Raw genomic sequence first — 22559 nt, 5'->3', positions numbered from 1 at the left:
GGCTATTTTAAATTACCCTCATCCATTTTAAATAGGGTGGCCATAACATTAGAACCACATCTTCTTATAATACTCTCCAGTGTATAATGACTCCACTACCCACTATGACCTCAATAATAAAACAAAGAAACTGAGAAATTAGAAAATGTAAAAGTAGAATTCATGACAGAGCTGCTGTGTTGGATTGCATTGTACAGGTGTACCCAATAAAGTGGCCAGTGAGTTCAAGCTGTATTATTTGATCCAGTGTTTTACTTGAAGCTTGTGTTTGATGACTCGGCATTTCTTTTATCCCTCCTCTCTTCAACACACAGACTATCATACGCAAGGTAATACACACATGCGCACACCACAGGATATACTTAAAATGTGATTGACTTTCTAAATAAAAGCACCAGTAAGCAACAGAATATTCCCAAGGTGCTATATATGCTACATAAAAGTACAAGTGAATTGAAAATGTTTGTAAAACTTTCTTTCATTCATTTTATCTGTGAACGTTTTTTCTTTCAGCGCCTTCAAGTTCTCTTTCTTAGTATATTTTCAATCTTTTTCTTCTTTTAATTTTTCTCTTAACTTCTTTTTGCATTTCTTTCTTTCCTTCTTTCTTTCTATCTCTTTCTGTCTTTTTTTTTAGATCTAAATGCATATCTGCTGTGTACTTTTGGGAAATAATAACGTTAATATCTGCGAAGTAAACGATGCATTTGTATCCAGTAGTTCTCTTTTCACTCACTGTTTTCCAGTCGCCAGGTCAGATACATTCTATCGTACTCGATAGGATTAAGGGGGATTAAGGAAGATACGACTGATCTCAGGTCTGTGGGAGGTCCCCTCTGTCGGCACAATCTCCGTTATGTGTTTTTTCGCGAGAAACTGCGAAGTTTCCGGTGTTGTGTATGTTCCTGGCAACATGGCGGCCAGCTTCCGCGGCCGTCCTATCCGGAGTCTTCGGATGCGAGGTAAGCGTAAAAAAACTCAACTCAGTGCTATCTGTAATAGCGGCTCATTGCACAAAGCAAATTTCTCAGGCATGTATTGACCTTGGCGTGTTCCCTCACCATGTCCGGTGTGTGTGTTTTTGACAGGTCGGAATGACAGTGGGGAAGAGAACGTACCGCTGGATCTGACCAGAGGTAAGCTGAGGCTTCATCACATCACCCTGAAAGCGATTATTGTTCAAAATGGATGAGGAGCATTTCTGCAAACACTCGCCCAATGAAGTGAAAGTACAGTTAGTCAGTCCACTTGTCCCGTCATTGTTGTTGTCATTTCGTCAGTTTTTCCTTTTTGTTTAGTCTAATAACATTGTTAGCCTTCCATAATAACAGGCGGTAGCGAGCTAACTAACTAGCTGAGTAGCGTTAGCTAGCTATCACAGCTAACCAGCCATGACGACGCTCTGTTGTTTTGATTGGTGTGAGTGGGAAAGAGAGCCTGTTATTTAGCCAACCAGCCATAAGTGATGTAGTCATACATTGGTCATCGCTGGCTGTAGGAGAAATTGGCTTTAAATGCTGCTAGCTGAGTAGCATTTAGACTGAGCACAGGGCGGTGGGTGGTTTTCCTAGTGGCACCCAGCTGCACAGGCTGCTTCAGCAGCAGCTCTGCTTAGCAGTTTGTTTACATGGAGCTGCTGTTGTCTGCCCCCGTCTCTGGGACCAAGGCACCTGCTGGTTTTCTTCCTGCCGTGCATATGAAGGCTATTTTTCACTTGCCTGATGAATGCAGCAAGATAACTTTTAGTCCATGACATATCATACACATCTTATGGAGGAGCCTTATTTATTCTCTCAACTGTTTAATGTAAAATCACAAACTAGTAATATTTATAAAAATTATACCAGCATTGGTATGTGCTTCATACCTGTAGACTTTTGTACAATGAATAAACTATGTTTGATTTCAGGTTTGTCATGCCCATAAGTCTTGTCTGTAAGACAACTGCATCTACCTTGTCAATTAATGGAATCACAGCAATATCTAATGTATTAGTTCAACTTGAAGTGTTATATCTTGTGATGGGCACATATGCTTATTAGTATTTCCTATTCTAATATGTTATAAATAACACTTTGGTTTTAAATACTCTTGTTTTAGTGGTATCTCATATGAATGAAACAACATTGTACACATTTATATAGGCAGTGGCTCAGTTGGTAGAGTGGCCGCCTACCGACCATAGGGCCGGAGGTTTGCGCCCGTTTCTTCCCGACCACAGGTCGAAGTGTCCCTGGGCAAAAACTGAACCCACTGAACCCCCAACAGTCCATCCCCATACCCAACTGCGCAGCGACGGTCTGAAGGCCAGTAGAAATTGGGGAGGGTTGCGTCAGAAAGGGCATCCGGCATAAAAACTGTGCCAAATCAACATGTGGACAAATGATCCGCTTTGGCAACCCTGAACTCGCAGGTTAAGCCAAAAGGACAAAAAAATGTAAAATAAAAGTACACATTTGAATAGAATTACATCTGCACTTGCTAAGTTAGTTTGTAATTAAGGCTTTACCATATCCTATCATCATACTCATACATATAATTTATATTGTCAGTAATTCCTCTACATCATAAAAATTTGTCATTGACTGTATAGTTGCTTGATTATGTGTTTGCATATGTACTGTTAACTTAGACATGTCACACATGTCTACAAACAAAAGTGTGGTGAAGGCCAAGCTCACACATTGTTAGAGATTTTTTAATAGTTAATTCTAAAAAAGAGCTTCCTCTGTCATTTGGGAAGTGTTCAGCAAGAAAGCAGATGTGTATCAGACATCTTTGTCAAAAACTTGAATCAACAAGAGGTGGAAATGCATCAAATTTCTTTTACCACCACAAACAGACACCACCAATATAAAACGAATATGGTAAATGTTAGAGAAACAGCAGTAACAAGCTCCTTTAATCCGCAATAGTTTGTAAGCATCTTTAAATAAAAATTATGACTTGAATCATATGGTGATAATAATTTATTAATTTTCCTGAATCTACTAGCTCTATTTATTTTCTTTATTTATCTATCTATCTATTGAGAAACATTTAGCCTTACAATAAGCACATCATATGTGAAAGGAACTGAAAATGAAAAACACATCCCCGCTTACTTCTTACTTTTATTGTCTAGACCTTGTTTTGACTGTACACAGTAAATTAGTTTGACCAGCTAAACCAGCTTCCTTCCTGCAACATATCATTATGGTTCATTGACTAATATTATGTCAATATGGCTTAATGCTTGTCTTAGCTACATTGTATTTCCTTTTCATTACCCTGCAGATCCAGCAGAAAACCTCCGTGAAATACTTCAAAATGTGGCGAAACCACACGGAGTCAGTAACATGCGAAAACTGGGTCACCTGAACAACTTCATAAAGGTAACGCTGTCAACTTTGGATGCTTTTACTGCAGTGTTTTATTTGCCATTTGTGGCTATGTTGACAACATTTAGTGAAAGTGATGTTTAGTGAGGGTGTTATCCCCCCTCCCCCCCGCAAAAAAGCTATAAAAAAAACTCTGTAAATATGCAGCAAAAAAAACAACAACAAAAAAAGCAGCTTTTGTAGAGATTTGAATTACTGTTAAGATATCTGTGTAGCTGTACCCCCTTCCTCTGTAGTGTCACCATTGAACTCTCCTTGATCCTCTCCTCTTGGGTGTTGATGCCAGCAGGCCTAGCTGTGCCTGTCATTGTGATGCTGACATTGAATTTAACAGGAGCTCTAGGGATTGGGAAGCTCTCTGGCCAAATGTGCATCAAAAGCAGCTCTCCATCTTTAAAACCTAAGATTTTTAATTTTTATTTGTTGTTCTCATGATGAACTTAATTTTTTTTAATTCTAGGTTTGCACTTAAATGTTGATGGTAAAGGTTTGGGCGGGGTTATAGTTTATAATGTACATTCAGAGTTTTTATATAAGACCAATTCAATTGCCTGTTGAGCTAAAGTGAAATAAAAGTATGTTATCATGGACTAGCAGATACCAGAGAAGTATTTAAATGTTTGGATAAAGATAAAATAATGTGCCAATTAGTTAGAGAGTTAGTTAATTTTTTTGGACATTTTACTATGAACACGGGACCTTACAGAAACATTATTAAAAGCAAGCCTGGGTGGAAGAATTTTTTAATCTAAACACTCTCACTCTGGCCTCTGTCAGCACAGTGATGGACTAATGAGCTCTCCAATGTGTTTTTGTGCCTTACACCCAACACATACTGGCATAGTGTTAAGCCTCCCTGTTATTTTGACCAGAAATACCAGTGTGTAGAAAAAATGACTTATTGAGAAATGTCAGCCATTTACACAACTGTCCAACCGTGGGCACTGAATTCCTACCAAGTGAGCCTGCTGCCCTAAACTACTTCTGTCTGTCTGTCATGCACATATTTTTGTCAATTGTTGGTGGTCTTGTTGCCAGTGTGTATTTGTCTTCAACAAACTGTGCAGCTGGTATTGTAGCAGGCCCAAGGCTGTGTGGGGGCCTGAGTTGTGCATCTCTAATGAGTACACTCAACTCTCTTGTTTAAAAATGACAGGGCAGTAGCCAGGGAGTTCGTTTCTGTAGCCCCTTTCAGATATGAACTCTAGAAAATGTCAGGAGACTCTGCTCCTGACATTGTCTGGAGTTTCCCTTTTAGACATGTAACCAGCATCGGGAGATAGTCTGTATGATATACTTTCTCACTTGTGAGAAAGCCGGGTAACTGGGCAAGGGGTGGTGCTTGGGCACTTCGAACAGGGAGTGGGACATGACGCAAAGACAAAGCTGTGGAAGTGACAGTGTTTTGCTTTGTAATCTGGTTGTATACCACAGAATCTCGTGCTGTTTCTTGCATGTGTTTTCCAGGTCTGCCCTTACTGACAGAAGTTCACGAATTTTGTTGTTTTTCCAGTTCGACATTGTTGTTGTGTACGTATGAATGAATGAATGAGTTCTTCACCTTCGATTGTTTGTATTTGCCCGGTTTTGTGGCAGTTGCAGGAAATGGATGTCATTAACACACCCACTCACTCATGGTGAATCATCCGGAGTATTACCTCCTCTATTCACAAATGAGCTCAGGTGGAGATAATCTGGGCTTTGCACTAGGAAGCTGGCTGGGTAAAGTCCGGGTAATGTCAGGGCCAACAGACTTGGGGGTTTGCATTCATACATATACCCACCCCAGAGAAAGTCTGGAAAATGTCTGAATTCCAGTGCATGTCTGAGGGGCTTGTGTGTATATGTCTGTTTGGGCACCATGCCTCCGTTCCTTATAAGGGTTCCGGGACAGTTAGGGTGACCTAATCCCCCCTGGAGAGTGTCACATGCCCCTGTCTGAATCTCGACCCTCGTCCTGCCTGTTTTGGCTGTGACATCACATCTGGTTTAAAACAACCCCTTACTTATTCACTGTCTCTGTTCACCCATTCCATCCTCCTCCATCTCTGCTTTTGATCTGCAGTTTACAGTGAAAGTAAGAGAACATGTATGCCCAGCTTCAGTGAACAATTGACACAGAAATTACCTGTTCAATGTCAGGAGCAGCATACAATTTCAATACTGTGTACAGCAGCTGTGTGTGGGCCCAGGTAATTATGAAGGACCTGTGTTGAGAGAACTGCTAAGGGTGGCCAAACACACACACACACACACACACACACACACACACACACACACACACACACACACACACACCAGCCTATGTAGTCAAAAACAACACATGGTGAACACCCATTGCTGGATTTTTGAATGTGTTGCCCACACTATTGTTCTAACTTCCATCTCTAGTGCATGCGTCCCTTTATCAACAATTTCACCTAGTACAATCAAACCAGTATAAAAATCGAACAAACACACCTGCATGGCTCTTGCTGCAGCATGCTGCAGGGAAGTGTTGAGCTGTCTGTTAGTTTTGTGTCTCTTTGACTCAAACACTGTTAAACAATGAGCTTGTCAAATGAAGGATGGCGCCATTTTAGAGTTGATGTGTCTTCCTTTATAAACCCTTTGAATGGCCCTAGTGCCACCATAATCCCTGTGCTAGACTTATTTTTACACTTGAAGGCCTAGTAATGCAGTGCTTTTATGGATCAAATGTTTTTTGTTTTGTTTCTGTATTCTAGCTGCTATGCAGCATAGGCCACCGAGAAGAGTGTTTTGGGTTTACACACGAAGAAATCATCATTTGGTAAGTTGGTCAGCAGCTATTAGTTATCGAATAAACATTGTGGTCTTTTTGACAGTAAGTCTCTGTGGCTAACCATTAGGGATGTTTTGCATTTGAAACACTGGGCCTCATTCACCAATATCTATTTTTTTTTTTCTCAAATTTGTTCTTAGGAAAAGTTTTAAGAAAATTCTATGCCCAATACAAGATGGGTTTTTTAAACTAAAGAAATTGTTTGCACCTGTGCACCAATGATAATCCGGTTGTCCTTGTAAATCGAAAGTGTTCTAGTTATTTATATTTACCATAGGTACATTTCCCACCAGTTCCCAAAAAAGTGTATAAGACTCTAGGGCTGTGTGCTCACATGGGAAATGAAAGGAACTGCTGGGGAAGTCAAGAATGGTCCCATGAAAACTAAAGATAAAGCACTGAACATCAGTGGTTCTGACACAGAGGCGCTTCTGCAGGAAGTCTACCTCTATTTTATGGTGATGTTGTGTGATGTGAATTGAATTGTTAATGGTATAATTAAAATGATTCATAAAATACTGATAAAAAGATCCTATTATTATTGTAACGTAAAACTGAAGAGAAAACTCAGTAACTAATTTTTTTCTACATACACAATTTGTTTTCTATAAACACGTCAGCACTCTGAGCAATTCCAAATAAGGAAACATTAGTTTATGCCAGAATCGTTTTAAAAACACTGTAATTGGGTTTTTGGAAGGCCCATCGATTTTATGAGTTTTTCAATAAAAAAGAAACCAGAAATGGTCATTCTTCTGAAAGATAACAACAGTTCATTTGTTTTAAATCTTTTGCCATTGGACTTACTTAAGTGTTTGATATTTAACCCCTAGCCTGCGACTAGCTCTACTGAATGAGGCTAAGGAAGTGCGTGCTGCAGGGTTGCGGGCACTCCGCTACCTCATTAGAGACACGAGCGTGCTCCAGAAGGTCCTTGGACTGCAAGTGGACTATTTAATAGCCAGGTGAGTTCCTGCAGTGGCCCCACATATTGGATGAAAAAGTGCTGTCTGAATGGCTTTTTATGTTTTGGTTCTAAGCATGTTCCTTCGAAATGTTCTGCATTGCCATCCTACTTTGTTGTTGTGGTTAAAAGAACAGGGCAAGACTGATTATGTGTTGTTTTAGATGCATTGACATCCAGCAGAGCAATGAAGGGGAGAGGACTCAGGCCCTAAGACTAGTGAGAAAGGTAAGAAAATATTTATTTATTTTTGTGGGCCTGCACAAGTACACAACTGAGTTCAAGTTATTTATAGCTCTCTAGTTTACTGTAAATGTTCAGACATGCACACACACTTACACACAGTCAGGCTCCGGTTTCAGGAAAGGACTATCAGCCATACAGGCAGACATAATACTTGTACTTCTGTTTATGGCATGTAGCCTCCCCTATTACTATACATTATATTTGTGTTGCTATTTGTGATATTGTAAATTTTTGGATACCTGATCCTCAGAATACAAAAAAGTCGTTTTCTTTTTTTTTCTTCTTTTGACTCTTGTTGGTCCAGACTTGTTTGATGACTCAAGTTTCTCTTTTCTCTCTTCTCTCTTGTGTTCCTCTGTAGATTATCACTGTCAATGCGATGATGTTCCCCACCTCTATTGCAAACTCTTTAATTGCTGTGGGGACTGATGGACTACATGAGAGAGACCGCATGGTTCGTGCAGCCATAGCCATCATATGTGAGCTTGGTGAGTACCTGGTCTTTGGGAGGACCAGTTTGTGGAGAGAGAAACAATTTTTAAGATGCCTAATTTATTATGATAGAAATATAAAAAGCCTGTAACTTTGTTACCGACTATTTGCTTACACAGCCCTGAAAAATCCAGAGGTGGTGGCCAAACGAGGAGGCCTCAGCACCATCCTGAAAAGCGTGATTGATTGTCAACTGAGTCGCATTAACGAAGCACTTATAACCACTGTCCTCCATCTACTAAACCACCCACGTACCCGTCAGTACGTACGTGTCGACGTTGAGCTGGAGGTACACACAAACAGATATAAATTCAGAGGGAGGCACTGCTTATAAATTAGCCAGTGTGTGTGGAATCATTCCAGTCAGGATTAGCAGCTGTAGGTCACCCATCCCTTTCCCATGGAGCTTACAGTAAGTTACAACATTTCTGTAAGGCCTCTTTGTCTATAAACAGACACTTTGGACCAAAGCGTTTCATCACTACAATCATAATATCCACTTGGATGTCATATGAGATCTTTAGGGATAAATCCCTCTGTGTTAAGTGGGAATATTTTAGAATGCTTCATGTAATTTTAAAGAACTAATTAAGTCCTCTAAGTGTGTTTCTTTTGTATTTATCCATGTTTTGTGTGTATTTTCTGTGCTCCAGCAAATCCTGGCGCCTTTCACAGATTTTCACTACCGTCACCATGCAGACACAGCTGAAGGGCAACTCAAGTGAGTGTGTGGGGGGTATGAAGGGTGTTACTGTTACAGTAGAAACAAAAAGATATTGTGCTGAAATTTCCCTTTGTTTACTGTTTGTTGTTTTCATATACTTGTAACAGCATGTCTTAAAAAAGATGAGCACTTGTATAGTTTTGTGATATGGCCCTTGTTATTAGCTTGTTTGAGGATATGAAGCAAGCTAAATCTCGATAATCCTTTAAGTCACTGAAAGATTTGCTTTTATATTAAAAAGATCTCCATTGATTGTAGCTGACTTCCTTCAGTATTTTTGATTTTATTATAATGTGTATATGAAACGTACATAATGTGTATATGAAACATGGTTTCCTGTTTTTAATTTGTGTGTGTGTGTTTTCATGGTGACAGGGAGGACAGAGAGGCCCGTTTTTTGTCAAGTAGAATGGCCATTGTGGCAGCCTTCCGCTCCTGGTCTGGTAAGGGCTTAGATGTGGAGTTAAATGTGGTTTATTTAAATAAATTTTTAGTTTGTTGTAGAAAAGGTGTTTTCATGTTGAAGGTGTTATAAGTTTAATGTCTCCCTTTGTGTCTGCTTTTTTTTTTTTTTAACTCAGGAATCATCAATCTATGCAAGGCTGGAAATTCGGGAATCCAGTCCTTAATTGGCTTACTTAGCATACCAAACATGGAAGTTAGGGTGAGTATCAAAACGGCTGTTTACCAAATATAAAAAAAATGTCTGTGAGAGTAAATTTGTAGATTTTGAAGAAGTTTTTTCTTTTGTTTACCTTAGCACTCAAGATTTTACTGATGTGATAGATCTTTTACCGTAAAAGTACTCTGTAATTACATACTTATGTTTTAATTAAGTATAATGAATCAAACTGGTTGTCATTTGTGTCTAGATAGAGCACTGAGACATATTTGTCATAGCACAGGCTCATCAATTCAGATCAACAGATTAAGTAATTATCAAGCTCTTTTTTGTGAATTCACAGTAGAACTAGGACTCACTTGAGCATTTAGAGCATTGCGTTACACAGCAGCAACAATACAATATTGATAGTGCTTATTTGAGTGATGCTTAGTGTACTTGCCATATCAAATATGAATGTATCTGATTTCTTAATGCAATTTACCCTGCAGAAAGGCTTATTGGAGGTGTTATATGAAATATTCAGACTCCCTGTGCCCATTGTAACTCAAGATTTCACAGAAGCTCTTCTAAGTGTTGGTAAGTGCATATCATTTATACGCTTATACAGTAATTCATCTTTATACAGCTGCCCAGAGTTGTATAACCTAGTGGTTTCAGTGTTTCTGTATAGTCATTTGCAAAAGTTAGTACCCTCAGGGATGCAAACCTTTACAATTTTTACATATTTATTATTTTATTATAACTTTCCTTTAAATATAAAATCTTCCAGATCTTTTTGTTACCTCTCATGTTTAAAGCACATTTGTACCAGCTCAATGTACATGTTTTTTGTACTAGGGGTACTAGGGTTAACAGGGCTCATCATTGTCTTGGATTTTATCGTAGAACTGTGTGCTGCATGTTCGATCTTAAAGTGTCCATAGTCACTCATTTCAGGTGAACTACAGACAATTTGTTTTTATTTTCATGTTAAGCTTATCTACCACTTCAAGCACAAATATTGTGAATCCACACTACGAACGAAGCATCCACCATGTTTTAATTTTCATATTATAGCAACTTGCAGGAACTATATAAATAGTATATATATTAGTTTATTATTATATAATTTTTAAGTGTCCTTCAACTACTTTTATAGACATAAGCTTCAGCTGCCAGTCAAATTTATAATGTGGGAATGTGGCAAATTATCTGTGTTTTTAACAATGTGTAGAAAGTATTAATGGAATAGCTTCGTATTCTGCTGCTCCTTTAGGGGTGATTATTTAAGCTATTTCTGGTCAAAACAGAACTGAAAGGTGCATCAACAAATTAACAGACACCATCTTTAAACCTTTCACTCTGTAAGACCAAACCCTGCTGCATTTCAAAGAACCTGCCTGTAGTTTTTTTAAGTAGCGTATTTTAAATTAATCTGCCACAGCAGTATAGCTATGCTATGGTTAATGTTAAGTAGTAGCAAATGGGTTTTTCTTACCATCACTAAAACACAGTCTACTACATAAAAATAAAAAATATAATTAGTAAGCTAACTAGTGAATTGAAACAGACTCACAATTCTGCCTTGAAGTGAGAATTGATTAAATTGAGCAAAGCACAGCTGCTCTCCAAAACATCATCCATGTCAACTCCACCAAAACTTAAAAACTCATAAAGCTCAATTGTTATTTTAATCAAGCTCAGTGTCAAGCCCTGGGTTAGGTTTGCATCCCCCTCTTGGGACACTCCCCCTTAGCCCTCAATTTTACTCTAAAATTCTTTCACATACACAAGCTAATATTTGCTCTTGTCTATTTCAGACCCTGCCAGGTTTCAGGACACTTGGAGACTATCTGATGGGTTTGTTGCTGCTGAGGCCAAAGTCATCCTCCCCCACCGGGCCCGTTCTAGGTCAGAGATGTATAAAAGTACAGAAATGGAACACGTTGGCAAAATTGGTCAGTTTAGTATTTAGTATCCCAGAATAATTTTTTTCCCGCTACGTTAGGCCTGATCTGATGGACAACTACCTGGCATTTGCCCTGTCTGCCTTCATAACTAGTGGACTATTAGAGGTGAGTTGATACAGAGATCTTTATTCTAACCTTCGAACCAAAGGTCTGATTTGTACTGTATTACAGTTGGCAACTAATACTTGCAACTACAGGTATTGTACTTGTATGGCAAGGAATATTAGGTTAGGAATTTTTTAGCAGCATCTGACATCATGGTCTCTCTAGTCTCATTGTCTTAATAAGTTAAAGCCAATATTTTCATTATATTTCTGCACATCTGCTTTGTGGCATTCTTATTAAGCTGGAACCATGCCTCTCTCTTTTCATTTGTCACTGTAGGGTCTTGTTGAAGTTGTGACCAGTAGTGATGATCAGCTCGCTGTCAGAGCAACTATTTTGTTGGGAGAACTTCTACACATGGTAATAGAAAAAGGAGGAAAGTATCTGTGACAAATCACATTCTTTGAAAAGCTGTAAAAAGTTATGTTTGGTACACTGAAGAAGAAAGCAGCTGTAAATGTGTGTTTGTGCATAACTTCAAAAACAAACACTGAAAATTATTGACCTATGGTTTTTCTAATACTAAATGCATTTTTCTTTTTCCTCCACCTGTCTCTCTCTTGTTTAGGCAAATACCATCCTTCCTCATTCTCACAGTCACCATCTGCACTGCCTTCCCACTCTCATTAACATGGCAGCTTCCTTCGACATCCCCCAGGAGAAACGACTGTGAGTACATTCTGACACACATACATCTCTGCAAACACACAGTATATTCTCTCACAATACATTGCACATTCTTACAAATGTGCAGTAATAAACGTGCTGTGCTCAGTACACTTCCAGAAATCAGCCATAAAAATAATAAATTGTGACGTCTAGAAAAATTTGGATACTAATTATTGAAAACAATTTGATAAAATCCCATGTGTTGGGTATGTTCCAGTCGTGCAAGTGCAGCAGTCAACAATCTGAAGCGTTTTCATGAGAAGAAGAAAAAAGGTTTAAAACCACTTAGTCTTTATCTGGACCACATCATCCGCAAGTCTGTATCATCACATAACCGCAGAGAGTCGCACTCACGTGTCCAGAGAGACATCTACATCATTAAGGTAAATATTATTATGCTTATCAATGTTCTAAATTAGCCACTCTACATGCCTTAGATGTAAAGAAACATAGTTGAAATTCCATATCACCCACCATTGACATCAAATTCATCTTTGTGTGTTCAGTCCAAAGAACTTGGGTGTCTTAGTTTGGCATTTTCATCTAAGAGAAAACTGGATGTTGTTTGGAGTTTCAAAAAAAAAGCCAAAGCAGCTGTGTACAGCCAGCTGTTACTTTATCAGCAAATGACTGATTTTTGTACACTAACTCACAACATCTCATTTCCCATTTATGCATGTTTTAAACGCATAATATTGTTTGTGAATAAAGTCACTTTGAACATATTAGAAGGTTAGTCTACCAGTTTCTACCAGTCTACCAGAAAACAAATAATTATTTGCACTAAAACTACACACTATCTTTTTATCTTTACTTTTTACTTTGTAAAATGAATGTTTTCTCTGTTTGTGTTCAGGACACAGAAGAAGCACTGATGATGAACCTGAGAGACAGTCAGATTCTCAACCACAAGCAGAACCTGGAGTGGAACTGGTTGCTAATTGCCACCATTCTCAAGGTCAGAGTGTTTTCATAAACCACCACAGATTCAACATTTTGTTTTTTTCTTCTGTTGTTTAAATGTTGGGTTTTCTCTCACAGTGGCCAAATGTTAACCTCAGGAACAATAAAGATGAACAGATGCACAAGTAAGATGCTCTCATATAATCTAACACCACTGCGTTATTGTAAGTAGTTCCACATGTTTTTCTATTGTCTTGTTTGAAATACTCTTGTTTTTCATGTAATACAGGTTTGTGCGAAGACTGCTGTACTTTTATAAGCCCAGTAGTAAATTGTATGCGGGGCTTGCATTGGATCATGTAAAGGCCAGGCAACTCACTGTGGTTGGCTGTCAGTTTGTTGAGTTCCTCATGGACTCGGATGAGGTTAGAGAAGTGCGCATACATACAACTCTCATTTTCTAGGTTTTGCCATTTTCTAACTTCCCCTCCTGTTGCTCGTCTCTGCTGTTTCTCTTGTTACCAGGATGGTCAGGGTTACCTTGAGGACTTGGTAAGGGACATGGTATCGTGGCTCTCCTCATCCTCAGGGCTGAAGCCTGAGCGCTGTCTGCAGACTAATGGCTTGCTCACCACACTCAGCCAACACTACTTTCTCTTCCTTGGGGCACTCTCTGCACACCCACAGGGAGTCAAACTGTTGGAGAAATGTGGCCTGTTTCAGTGGTGAGTGAACTGAAAAATGTGCCAGCTTTTGTGAGTTTTACCCGGAGCATCGAGTGTAACATACGTAGACATACGTGTTCATTTAATAAAACAGTTGCATGACACATTTCATTGTTGCATTAACAGCTAAAAATAACATTACTGTACTGTATTTGTAGCCTGCTGAATCTGTGCTCTGTGAAGAACCAGGATGCTGTGCTGAAACTTGCAGTATCCACACTGGATTACAGCAGAGATGGTTTGGCCAGAGTGATCCTCTCTAAGATCCTCACTGCTGCTACTGATGTAAGACGGCTAGTCACACAAACATACCATTACCTCTAAAACTTGCAGTTTCCCTCTGTTTATGTGTCCCAAGAACTAGGTAGCTAATTGCTGCCAATTGAAAATACATTATTCAATTGAAGAACAAGAAAATGAGGCCAAGAATATGCTAAAAACTGGTCACTCCCCGAGAACTTTGAACAATAACCATGTATCCATTTCCTCTGACGATGCTTCTTGTCTCCCTGAACAGACATGCAGGCTGTATGCCACCAAACATCTCCGTGTGCTGCTGCGTGCAGGCGTGGAGTTCTTTAGTAGCTGGGGCATGGAGCTGCTTGTCACACAGCTTCATGACCACAGCAAGGTTGTGTCCATGGAGGCCCTGGACATACTGGATGAGGCCTGTGAGGACAAGGTGACCAATGAAAAGCATGTGCATTATAATACAAAAGAATCAAAGATCGGTTAGATTTAGATGGGTTACTCAGTCACTAGTAAATTAAAATATCACACATTTTAAAATATTTTGAAAGCTATGTGACTTTTTATGTTGTTCTGCTTCACAGGCCAATCTTCATGCTCTAATTCAGCTAAAACCAGCTCTGTCTCACCTGGGAGACAAAGGCCTTCTGCTGCTCCTCAGGTGAGCATTTGCTGCAAGGGTGTCATTCATGAAATATGACATCCAGTGCATATTATGTAGTTTTTTTTTATTAAGTCCTGAAACATGTACATGCCTTCTGAAATACACCTTGTATCTTGTTTCTGCTTTTTAGGTTCCTGTCCATCCCTAAAGGTTTCTCCTACCTCAATGAAAGGGGTTATGTCAGCAAACAGCTTGATAAATGGCAGAAGGTATTATTAACATTAGACCACTAGTTAATATTTAGTTCACAAACTAATAAAAATGTTACTCTTTGGTTTAAACAAATTCCCTTTGGTTTGCAGGAATACAACCTTAAGTATGTTGACCTGATAGAGGAGCAACTTAATGAAGCACTAACAACCTACCGCAAACCTGTTGATGGAGACAACTATGTTAGACGCAGCAACCAAAGGTTGAGACGCTTTGCCACCCCCTGAAGGGCTGTGTGATAGACTATAGTGTTCATGCCTAACGCCTTTTTCTGTGTCTCCAGGTTACAAAGACCAAATGTCTATCTTCCTGTGCACTTGTACGGCCAGCTGGTTCATGATAAGACAGGGTGTCATCTGTTGGAGGCTCAGGTAAAAACTTCTGACTATTTTTTGATTTAGTCATGCACTGGGAACTTGTAAGCCTTCTTTCTAAAAGCAACATTTTCCTTCAGAGTGTGGTTCCTGACCTGAGCTACACAGTTCGTTCCCCGATGCTGGACACCTGGGAAGGCATTAAACAGCTGAAGGCTGCTCTCTGGGCACTGGTAAACTTGCTAACAATTTATGTGTCAACTCATTTATTCTGTCACTATAATAATGGCTATGAGAGTGTGGTTCTGATGGTGAAGGTTTTGTTCCACACAGGGCAACATTGGCTCTTCAAACTGGGGTCTGAATCTCCTGCAGGAGGAGAATGTGATTCCTGACATCCTTGCATTGGCTCAACATTGTGAGGTGTTGTCTGTACGAGGGTAAGGCCCAATTTAAACACTGTGTTCTATTGCTAGTAGTAGTAGAGCAATAAGCAGAATTTAATTTTTTTAATAATTTGTTTTTAATTTTTTAAATTTTAATTTGCATTAATAAACTGTAATGATAATAAACAAAAATTAAGTGGCTTTTTTTGATATTCTTTAAAAAATTCCAATTGTTGTCTTTTTAATTTAATTTATGCATTTAAGAGTAACTTAATTATCCTCTCTTGTCCACAGGACCTGTGTTTATGTGCTGGGTGTAATCTCAAAGACCAGGCAAGGCTGTGAGGTGCTGAAACAGTTTGGTTGGGATGCAGTCAGACACAGTCGCAGGACGCTGTGGCCTGTAACTCCAGACGAAGTTGACACACAGCTGACCTCAGAACTTTCCTCAGTGCCGAGCACGCTTAGTCTAAACTCTGAATCTACCAGCTCACGCCACAATAGCGAGAGCGAGTCCCAACCAAGTATGTTGATTTTGTTTCTGCTTTATTGCCAACAGTTGTGGAGTATAGTAGGCTCTCTCCACTTATCATTTTAGATGCTTTTCTAAATTATCCTGTTGCATTTGTGTAATTCACTCTTTGTTCTTTTAGACATGTACATCCTGGATGATGACAAATGTGATGTGCTGGACCAGTCATACGAAACGTCTTTCTATCTACACCCCAAACCAGTGAAGGACCGGAGCCCCTTCACAATCCTGGCCTCCACACGCTTGGTCCGCACCCGCTTGCTCAACTCCCTCTCCCTCCCCAGCAAAAAGCTGCGGTCCACCAGTGACCCTAAGACCCTGTCAGGCTCTCGCACTCCCACTGAACTAAAGACTGGGAGTATGAGGCGGAACAGGACAGTGACAGAACCCTCTGTCTACAGCCCAAACCAGGTAGATGTATTCACCCCCATATTTAATGGCAGAGGAATGCAGAAGAGTCCCACAGTGAGCCTTGAGACGTCTTTTGTCGGGACCAGAGGAGGTTCTGAGGAGCAGCTGGTGGATGGGAGGCTCGCCAGAATTGGGGGCTCCGGCCTCACACTCAGTGGTCTAGGAGGTCACGGGGCTGTGGAGCACTCCAGCCGGGAAAGGGAGCAGAGCAGCAGAGAGCGTCTTGCAGGGGGAGATGGTGGCTCCTCTTCTAGTGGAGGCAATGTAGGAGGGGGTGGAGGAGGCGGTGGAGGTACTCAGTTTAAAAGCCGCAGTCAGAGCTTTAATACGGACACCACAACCAGTGGCATCAGCTCTATGAGCTCCAGCCCTTCCAGGGAGACTGTTGGAAACCCAGAGCATCCCGATCCTGAACCAGACTCTTCTGACTGTGTAAGTCTCAACACAGTGGTCTCTGCCAAGACTGTCAAAACGCTCTCGTCCCTCACCCCCCAATCTCAGACTAACCATATGTCCACATCTAAGTCCTCCACTGTTTCTTTGGTACCACCTGGCTCTTCACACACTCTCCCCCGTCGAGCTCAGTCCCTCAAGTCTCCTTCAGTAACCACCATAAAGAGTCTGGCTGACTGTAGCTTCATGTACACCAGCCCAAGAGACGCGCTGGGCTATGCTACGCTGAAAAGGCTGCAGCAGCAGAGGATACACCCATCTTTATCGCACAGTGAAGCACTGGCTTCACCTGCTAAAGATGTGCTGTTCACTGATACTATTACTATGAAGACCGGCAGCCTGGATTCCAGATTGACTCCTCGCAGGTAAGGCCAATACAACAGTATAATAGCAGACACTGCTGAAGCCAAATGTATTTATTTTGTTTCTGTTATCTCATTTGTGTGTTTTTTTTATTATATGTGTTTACTAATCCTAGAGATCCTTGAGACACTCAAAATGTGTCTCCATTTTATTTTACCGTGGCACTCGTGTTCTTAATCTGGGGTTTGGGTTTCTAACTTGAGAATAATAGGTGTGAGTGTGTTTTTTGCACCTTCTGCTGTGTCTGTCAGGATATCTGACAGAAGGGGTACCTGTCCAGAACCCAGGGTCTTAAGTTCCTACCACAGGCTGTCCAGAACGCTTGTACCACGGTGGGTGGACCCAGTGTCCTCCTTTTGTAGAAAAATAGCTTCTAGCACAGATCCAGATATGAATATATCCTTTCTGCTTTAGTAGCAACTATAGCTCTATGCAAACAGTTGTTTTGTATTGCTTTTACTCCCTTTGGCAAATAGTGTGAATTTTCTCTCCTCCTAAAGCTGTAAGCCATAGGTATAAACAGCACATAGTTAGAGATAAGTCGTAGATGTAAAATGGAGTTTAAGTCTTATGTCACTCCCTGTACATATGCACATATGCATGTTTAAAATTATATGGATGGGTAAAGTTACTTAAAACCAACAGATGTGGAAACATGTCAGCAACTGTAAGTATTTTACCCTCAATAGTTAACTCATGACTTCATTGGTCGTTAGTCTTGGATGGCTTTTTTTAATCACATTCTAGGGAAAACAAGAACTGTACCTTAATTGATTCTTGATTGCTTTATTTTTATATGTTCTATCGAAAGGAACAAAATGTGAATTACTTTATGTGTATCATGAGACTACGTGTGCCCAAAGTAACACGGCATTGTAACTTTGTCTAGTATTCAGAATATGCAGTTACATGCCGTATAATTTAAGATCACACTGCCTCTCAACCCTTTTACCTCTGGACACAAATAGTTTTTCTTTTTTCATTAATATGTACTTCTGCTTCTTACAAGGTATACTTTTAGTGTGAAGGTATAGGCAACTGGTCTCCGGGTATTTTAAAACTAATGCTAATAGGAACATTGACAGCTGTCCTCTGCTTTGTTTGCCACTAGCCGTTTCCCTGATACCTTTGCACAGTGTATGAGGCTTTAGAGCCAGGTGTAACCCCAACCTTTTTCTCATTCTTTGCTCACCACGTCTCTGTCTCTGTGCTTTTATCCAACATTTTTTTTCACTTGCTCCCCATGGTCCTTTTCTGTCCCAGTCTCTCCCCCCGGATCCTCTCACGCACCTCTCCTCTTGCCCTCCCTAGGTTTCTGAAAGCACTGAGCTTTGCCTCACTGGATAAGGAGGAACTGCTTAGTCCCATCAACCAAAGCACATTACATCGCTGCTCTTCAGTGCGCTCTATGGTCTCTAGTGCCACCTTTGGGTGCAGTGATGACTACATTGGCCTAGCACTACCCATGGACATCAATGATATGTTCCACATCAGAGACTCAGCCTACTTTCAGCAGAGAATCAGCCCGCCATCTGAAGAGCGGAAACGCTTCTTCTTTGGGGATGGAGATGGTATAAGCAACTTCTGGACTTATTGATAATCAAACACAAAAAAAGAGAGAAACTCGCTTTTTTAAGCAAGTGTTTAATATTGTATATCCTTCTGTAGGTGATCGCCCTGCTGTCCCAGTACTGAAACAACAGTTCAGTATCTCTGAATTGATTGTGTGCCGAGGTGATGGCCAGAACCACACAGTGGGCTTGGAAGAGACAGGACTCCAGGAGCACACTGAACAAAACTGCCTCTACTGTGTTGGTGCTATCGTCCTTGGATACCCCACACAGCCGCAGATCAACGGCACCCACCCACGGACTGGTGAGCCGTCACACATAGAATAATTTCAGTCAACTCTGTGTAGAATATAACAATTACTTTATCTTTTCTGCCAGACTATGTTGATTTCCCATCATGGGGAGGCCAGAGTGCCCATCGCCTGGAGGTGATGCCTCAGTCAGAGTTCTCTGGGGTGTCAGGCTGCAGTGATGCTGCTGTGTCACAAGGCTCAATTTGCAGCACACCCACACCAAGTGACATTGTCATCGGTAAGACCCCGAATACCCTGAACATGCAGGCTCTCAAAATCTTTGCATATTAATGTTTTCTGTAAAAATGTTTGAATACATTTTTTTTTCATAACAAAAATGACCTCATTTTTTTATTTTCACTATAATAAATAAAGAAGTCAGTGTGAATACCATAAGGCTAAAATGGGTGAAATATGAATTAAAATGACTTATCCTTATTGTTCTTTAGTTTTTCATTGTATCCTCTTTAGTATTGAAATAATTATTATAAACTTTATTTCCCATAAAAATATATATCATTTTAAAAAAATCCCTTTTTTGTGTGTTTTTTTTTTAGTTTTCTTTATTTATAGGTTAGATTTCATTGAGAATCCAAACATAATTCTCTACAAGAGACAGCACATACAATGAGAAACTGCAAGACAGATAGCTCACAGTGAAATTACATTTGTGGCATTAAATATTTGGTATTTATATATTGTATTTTCATTATTGTTTTTATAAATATTTGCAGTGTAAAAGAGGTAGGTTGCACCTCCACTTTGGTTCTGTGTTTCACAGTGTCGTAAAAAAATTCCCAGTGTAGAAAAAATAACTATAAAGCAGTCGTGATTATTTTTAATACATTAATTTTCGTTTTCTCCAGGTGGAAAGTCAATATCAGAAGATGGCCCCGCCTCTCGAGTCTTGCTGAGGAAAGAGGTACTCCGCCTCATCATCAATCTCAGCTCCTCTGTAGGAACCAAAGGCCACGAAACGGGACTACTGACGTAAATCTCTTTTTGTTAAAATGCATAAATTTTTTGAGAAGCCTGTTCAGTTGCAGAACTATAGTACTACTACTACTATCTTTAAAACTTCTCCTCTCTCTTCAGGATAAAGGAGAAGTTTCCATATGCGTTTGATGACATCTGCCTGTACTCTGAGGTTTCTCACCTCTTAGCACATTGTATGTTCCGCCTGACCTCACGACGTTTTATACAGGAACTCTTCCAGGATGTGCAATTCATGCCAGTAAGACATTATAGCACTGTTTCTTCTACATTTTCTAAATTAAATGTATACATTCTATATTACCTCTCCTGGTCCCCTATGCATTTGATCATTTTCCGCCTTTTTCAGATGTATGAGGAAGCAGAGGCAATCCTGACAAAGCTACCAAAACCTGTTGAAGAGGACGTTGACCCTCCTGCAGAATCCTGATCATCTTCCCTCCTTTTTTGTGTTCCCTGCCCAGCCCCAGTCCTTTCACCAGGCATACATGGAAAGAACACAAGACTGAAAGACTATTATATATTATTATTATTATTATTATTATGGCTCTTCAGATGAGGAAACATATGGCAAAGTTCTGTTGCTTAATACAGAGTTACCATAGCCGAGGAGGAGGTGGTCATCATCACCTTTCTTCGTGCAGATAGGAGCTGGAAACAAAGGACATCAGTATCTCTAAACAAAATCTAATCCGACACGCCTAACGATGCTGTTTTAGACTTTTTTTAAAGGAAAAAGAGGGGGAGGAGATTAACCAAATACTGTTATGAAATGGGTTGTCAATTTTGAGCAACACTCAATGATATATAAACGTAATGCTTGAGAACTAGTTGGATTATTAAGACAAGAACTCACGCAGTTTCAAAAAAAAAAAAGACAAAGAAAAAATACATTTTATCTATTTCCAGAGGTGTGTATCTGTAATGAAATTAATAAGGCATGTTGTTGTGTCTACCCAGTGATTCCTCAGAACCTGCATTCTTTTCTCCTTATGAAATCAAACACTACAGAGGGGTCTTGTTGTTTTTTAAAACCTGTCTGGAGCCTTACTGGTTCTTATCCCACCCAGACCTGTGATCTGTTCTAGCCAGATATGTGCTTTTGCTTTTCTTGCCTCACCTCTTCCTACAATCTGTAGCCTCTTGTCAGCACAGACAGCCAGTTACTTTTCTATTTCTTGTATCTCAGACAATCAAACGTCACTAGTATTGTATTTTCTAAAGCACTATTAGTGCCATACTTACACAGTACATGAGGACAAGAGCATGTAATTTAATGCTAGTATATGCCATTCTTTACTTACTTAGGACCTTTTAATGTTTTTTTTCGTACGTCATTGCATTTTTAATACGTTTCTTATGAGGTAGGCTCATTTTTGGAAAGATGTACGGTTGTACAAGATTCATTAGACATTTAGTACAAAGCTCACAGATGTTTTTAAAAACCCAGTTTAAACCCTGCAGCTACCCAACCCAAGGCCTTTTTACCTCTGTGCTTCATCTCCACTGCATGTGCAACAAAGCATGGCAATTTTGTAATGTCACCTTGACTTGTTTCTTGCTAGTAAAACTTTGTTTTTTTTAAATAGTTTGCCATTACATGTTGCCATTACATTGTAGGAATATAATTACCCCTGAATCTGTTTCCACAATGCAGTATCACTGTGTCATTGGCTGAGATAGAAGAGGGGGAAGAGGGGGGGATTGCGATGACTAATGGATTTATAAAAGATTTCCAAGGAAATGGAAATCTCTGTTTCCATTGGCTTGTTTTCGCTATAATGCTGCTACACAAATGGACTCATAGAGAGATGATTCATAGATCAGCTGAGTGGTGTCAGATCCGATCTATTTATTATATGTCTGTACAATAGAGTGGCTCAACCAGAGAAGAAAAAGTTATTTATATTTTTTCCTCAAGACTGTATTATAATTTAAAGACTTTTTTTTTTTCTTTTTTTTTTTTGCCTGAATTGTGGTTTCCCTTGTATAATGTGTACAGTATGTTTTTGGGGGGCATTGATGACCTAAAGAAACATACAATCCTTTCAAAGGGATGCATTGTTAATAAAAACAAAAGTTGAAATTCCAAGTATGTTGTAGCCACATATCTTTTCCATTTCACATATTCCATTTTAAACATTGTAACTGTTCTCTTGGTGTATTTATTTAATGTGAATATCAGAATGATCTTTTTTTCTAAAAATATTCAGTTTCAGCAATGACTATACACATGTAACATTTAAATTTTAATTTAGCAGTGTTTAAGATGAAGTTCCATTCTTCAAGTAAAACTCACTTCTGCTTTCATTACATTTTTTATCAATAGCTTTTGCTTCTATGTTTGACAAATCACTAACATTTACAAAGCTTCACCTGCATTTCTTTAAATTTTTAACAGCACTACACTATTTCATCAGCAAAAAGATGTCTTACCCCAAACCTTTAGCTCATAATTTAAAAGCAAATCCTTATGTCATTGTTCCATTAGCAGTGTGAGTCAAGGGTCCAAAAATGTTCAAGCACAACAATGGG

At 39.6% G+C, this 22559-nt stretch overlaps 1 protein-coding gene across 4 annotated transcripts; it reads left to right on the top strand.

Moving 5' to 3' along the window:
* Positions 1 to 814: 814 nt before the first annotated feature.
* LOC137136659 (rapamycin-insensitive companion of mTOR-like) lies at positions 815 to 21090 on the top strand. Of its 4 annotated transcripts, XM_067522266.1 has the most exons (38): positions 817 to 962; positions 1089 to 1136; positions 3277 to 3374; positions 6107 to 6171; positions 7017 to 7148; positions 7312 to 7375; positions 7755 to 7881; positions 8005 to 8174; positions 8539 to 8606; positions 8985 to 9052; positions 9191 to 9273; positions 9723 to 9810; positions 11034 to 11124; positions 11222 to 11288; positions 11568 to 11648; positions 11857 to 11957; positions 12175 to 12340; positions 12814 to 12915; positions 12999 to 13045; positions 13150 to 13285; positions 13386 to 13585; positions 13744 to 13870; positions 14103 to 14267; positions 14419 to 14495; positions 14629 to 14707; positions 14801 to 14910; positions 14992 to 15079; positions 15163 to 15255; positions 15356 to 15462; positions 15703 to 15932; positions 16062 to 17169; positions 17419 to 17499; positions 18431 to 18738; positions 18836 to 19042; positions 19117 to 19269; positions 19898 to 20021; positions 20127 to 20265; positions 20374 to 21090. In XM_067522266.1, the coding sequence occupies exons 1-38, from the start codon at positions 857 to 859 to the stop codon at positions 20452 to 20454; spliced, it is 5385 nt and encodes a 1794-aa protein (XP_067378367.1). In that variant the 5' UTR covers positions 817 to 856; the 3' UTR covers positions 20455 to 21090. The 4 variants fall into 4 exon arrangements, with proteins under 4 accessions (XP_067378366.1, XP_067378367.1, XP_067378365.1 ...); XM_067522264.1 differs by lacking the exon at positions 17419 to 17499 and having other exon boundaries at positions 18479 to 18738; XM_067522263.1 differs by lacking the exon at positions 17419 to 17499.
* The last annotated feature ends 1469 nt before the right edge of the window (positions 21091 to 22559 follow it).

The sequence above is a fragment of the Channa argus genome, chromosome 11 (assembly GCF_033026475.1).
Source record: "Channa argus isolate prfri chromosome 11, Channa argus male v1.0, whole genome shotgun sequence".
NCBI lineage: Eukaryota > Metazoa > Chordata > Actinopteri > Anabantiformes > Channidae > Channa > Channa argus.
This window is presented reverse-complemented; position numbering and strand designations above follow the sequence as displayed.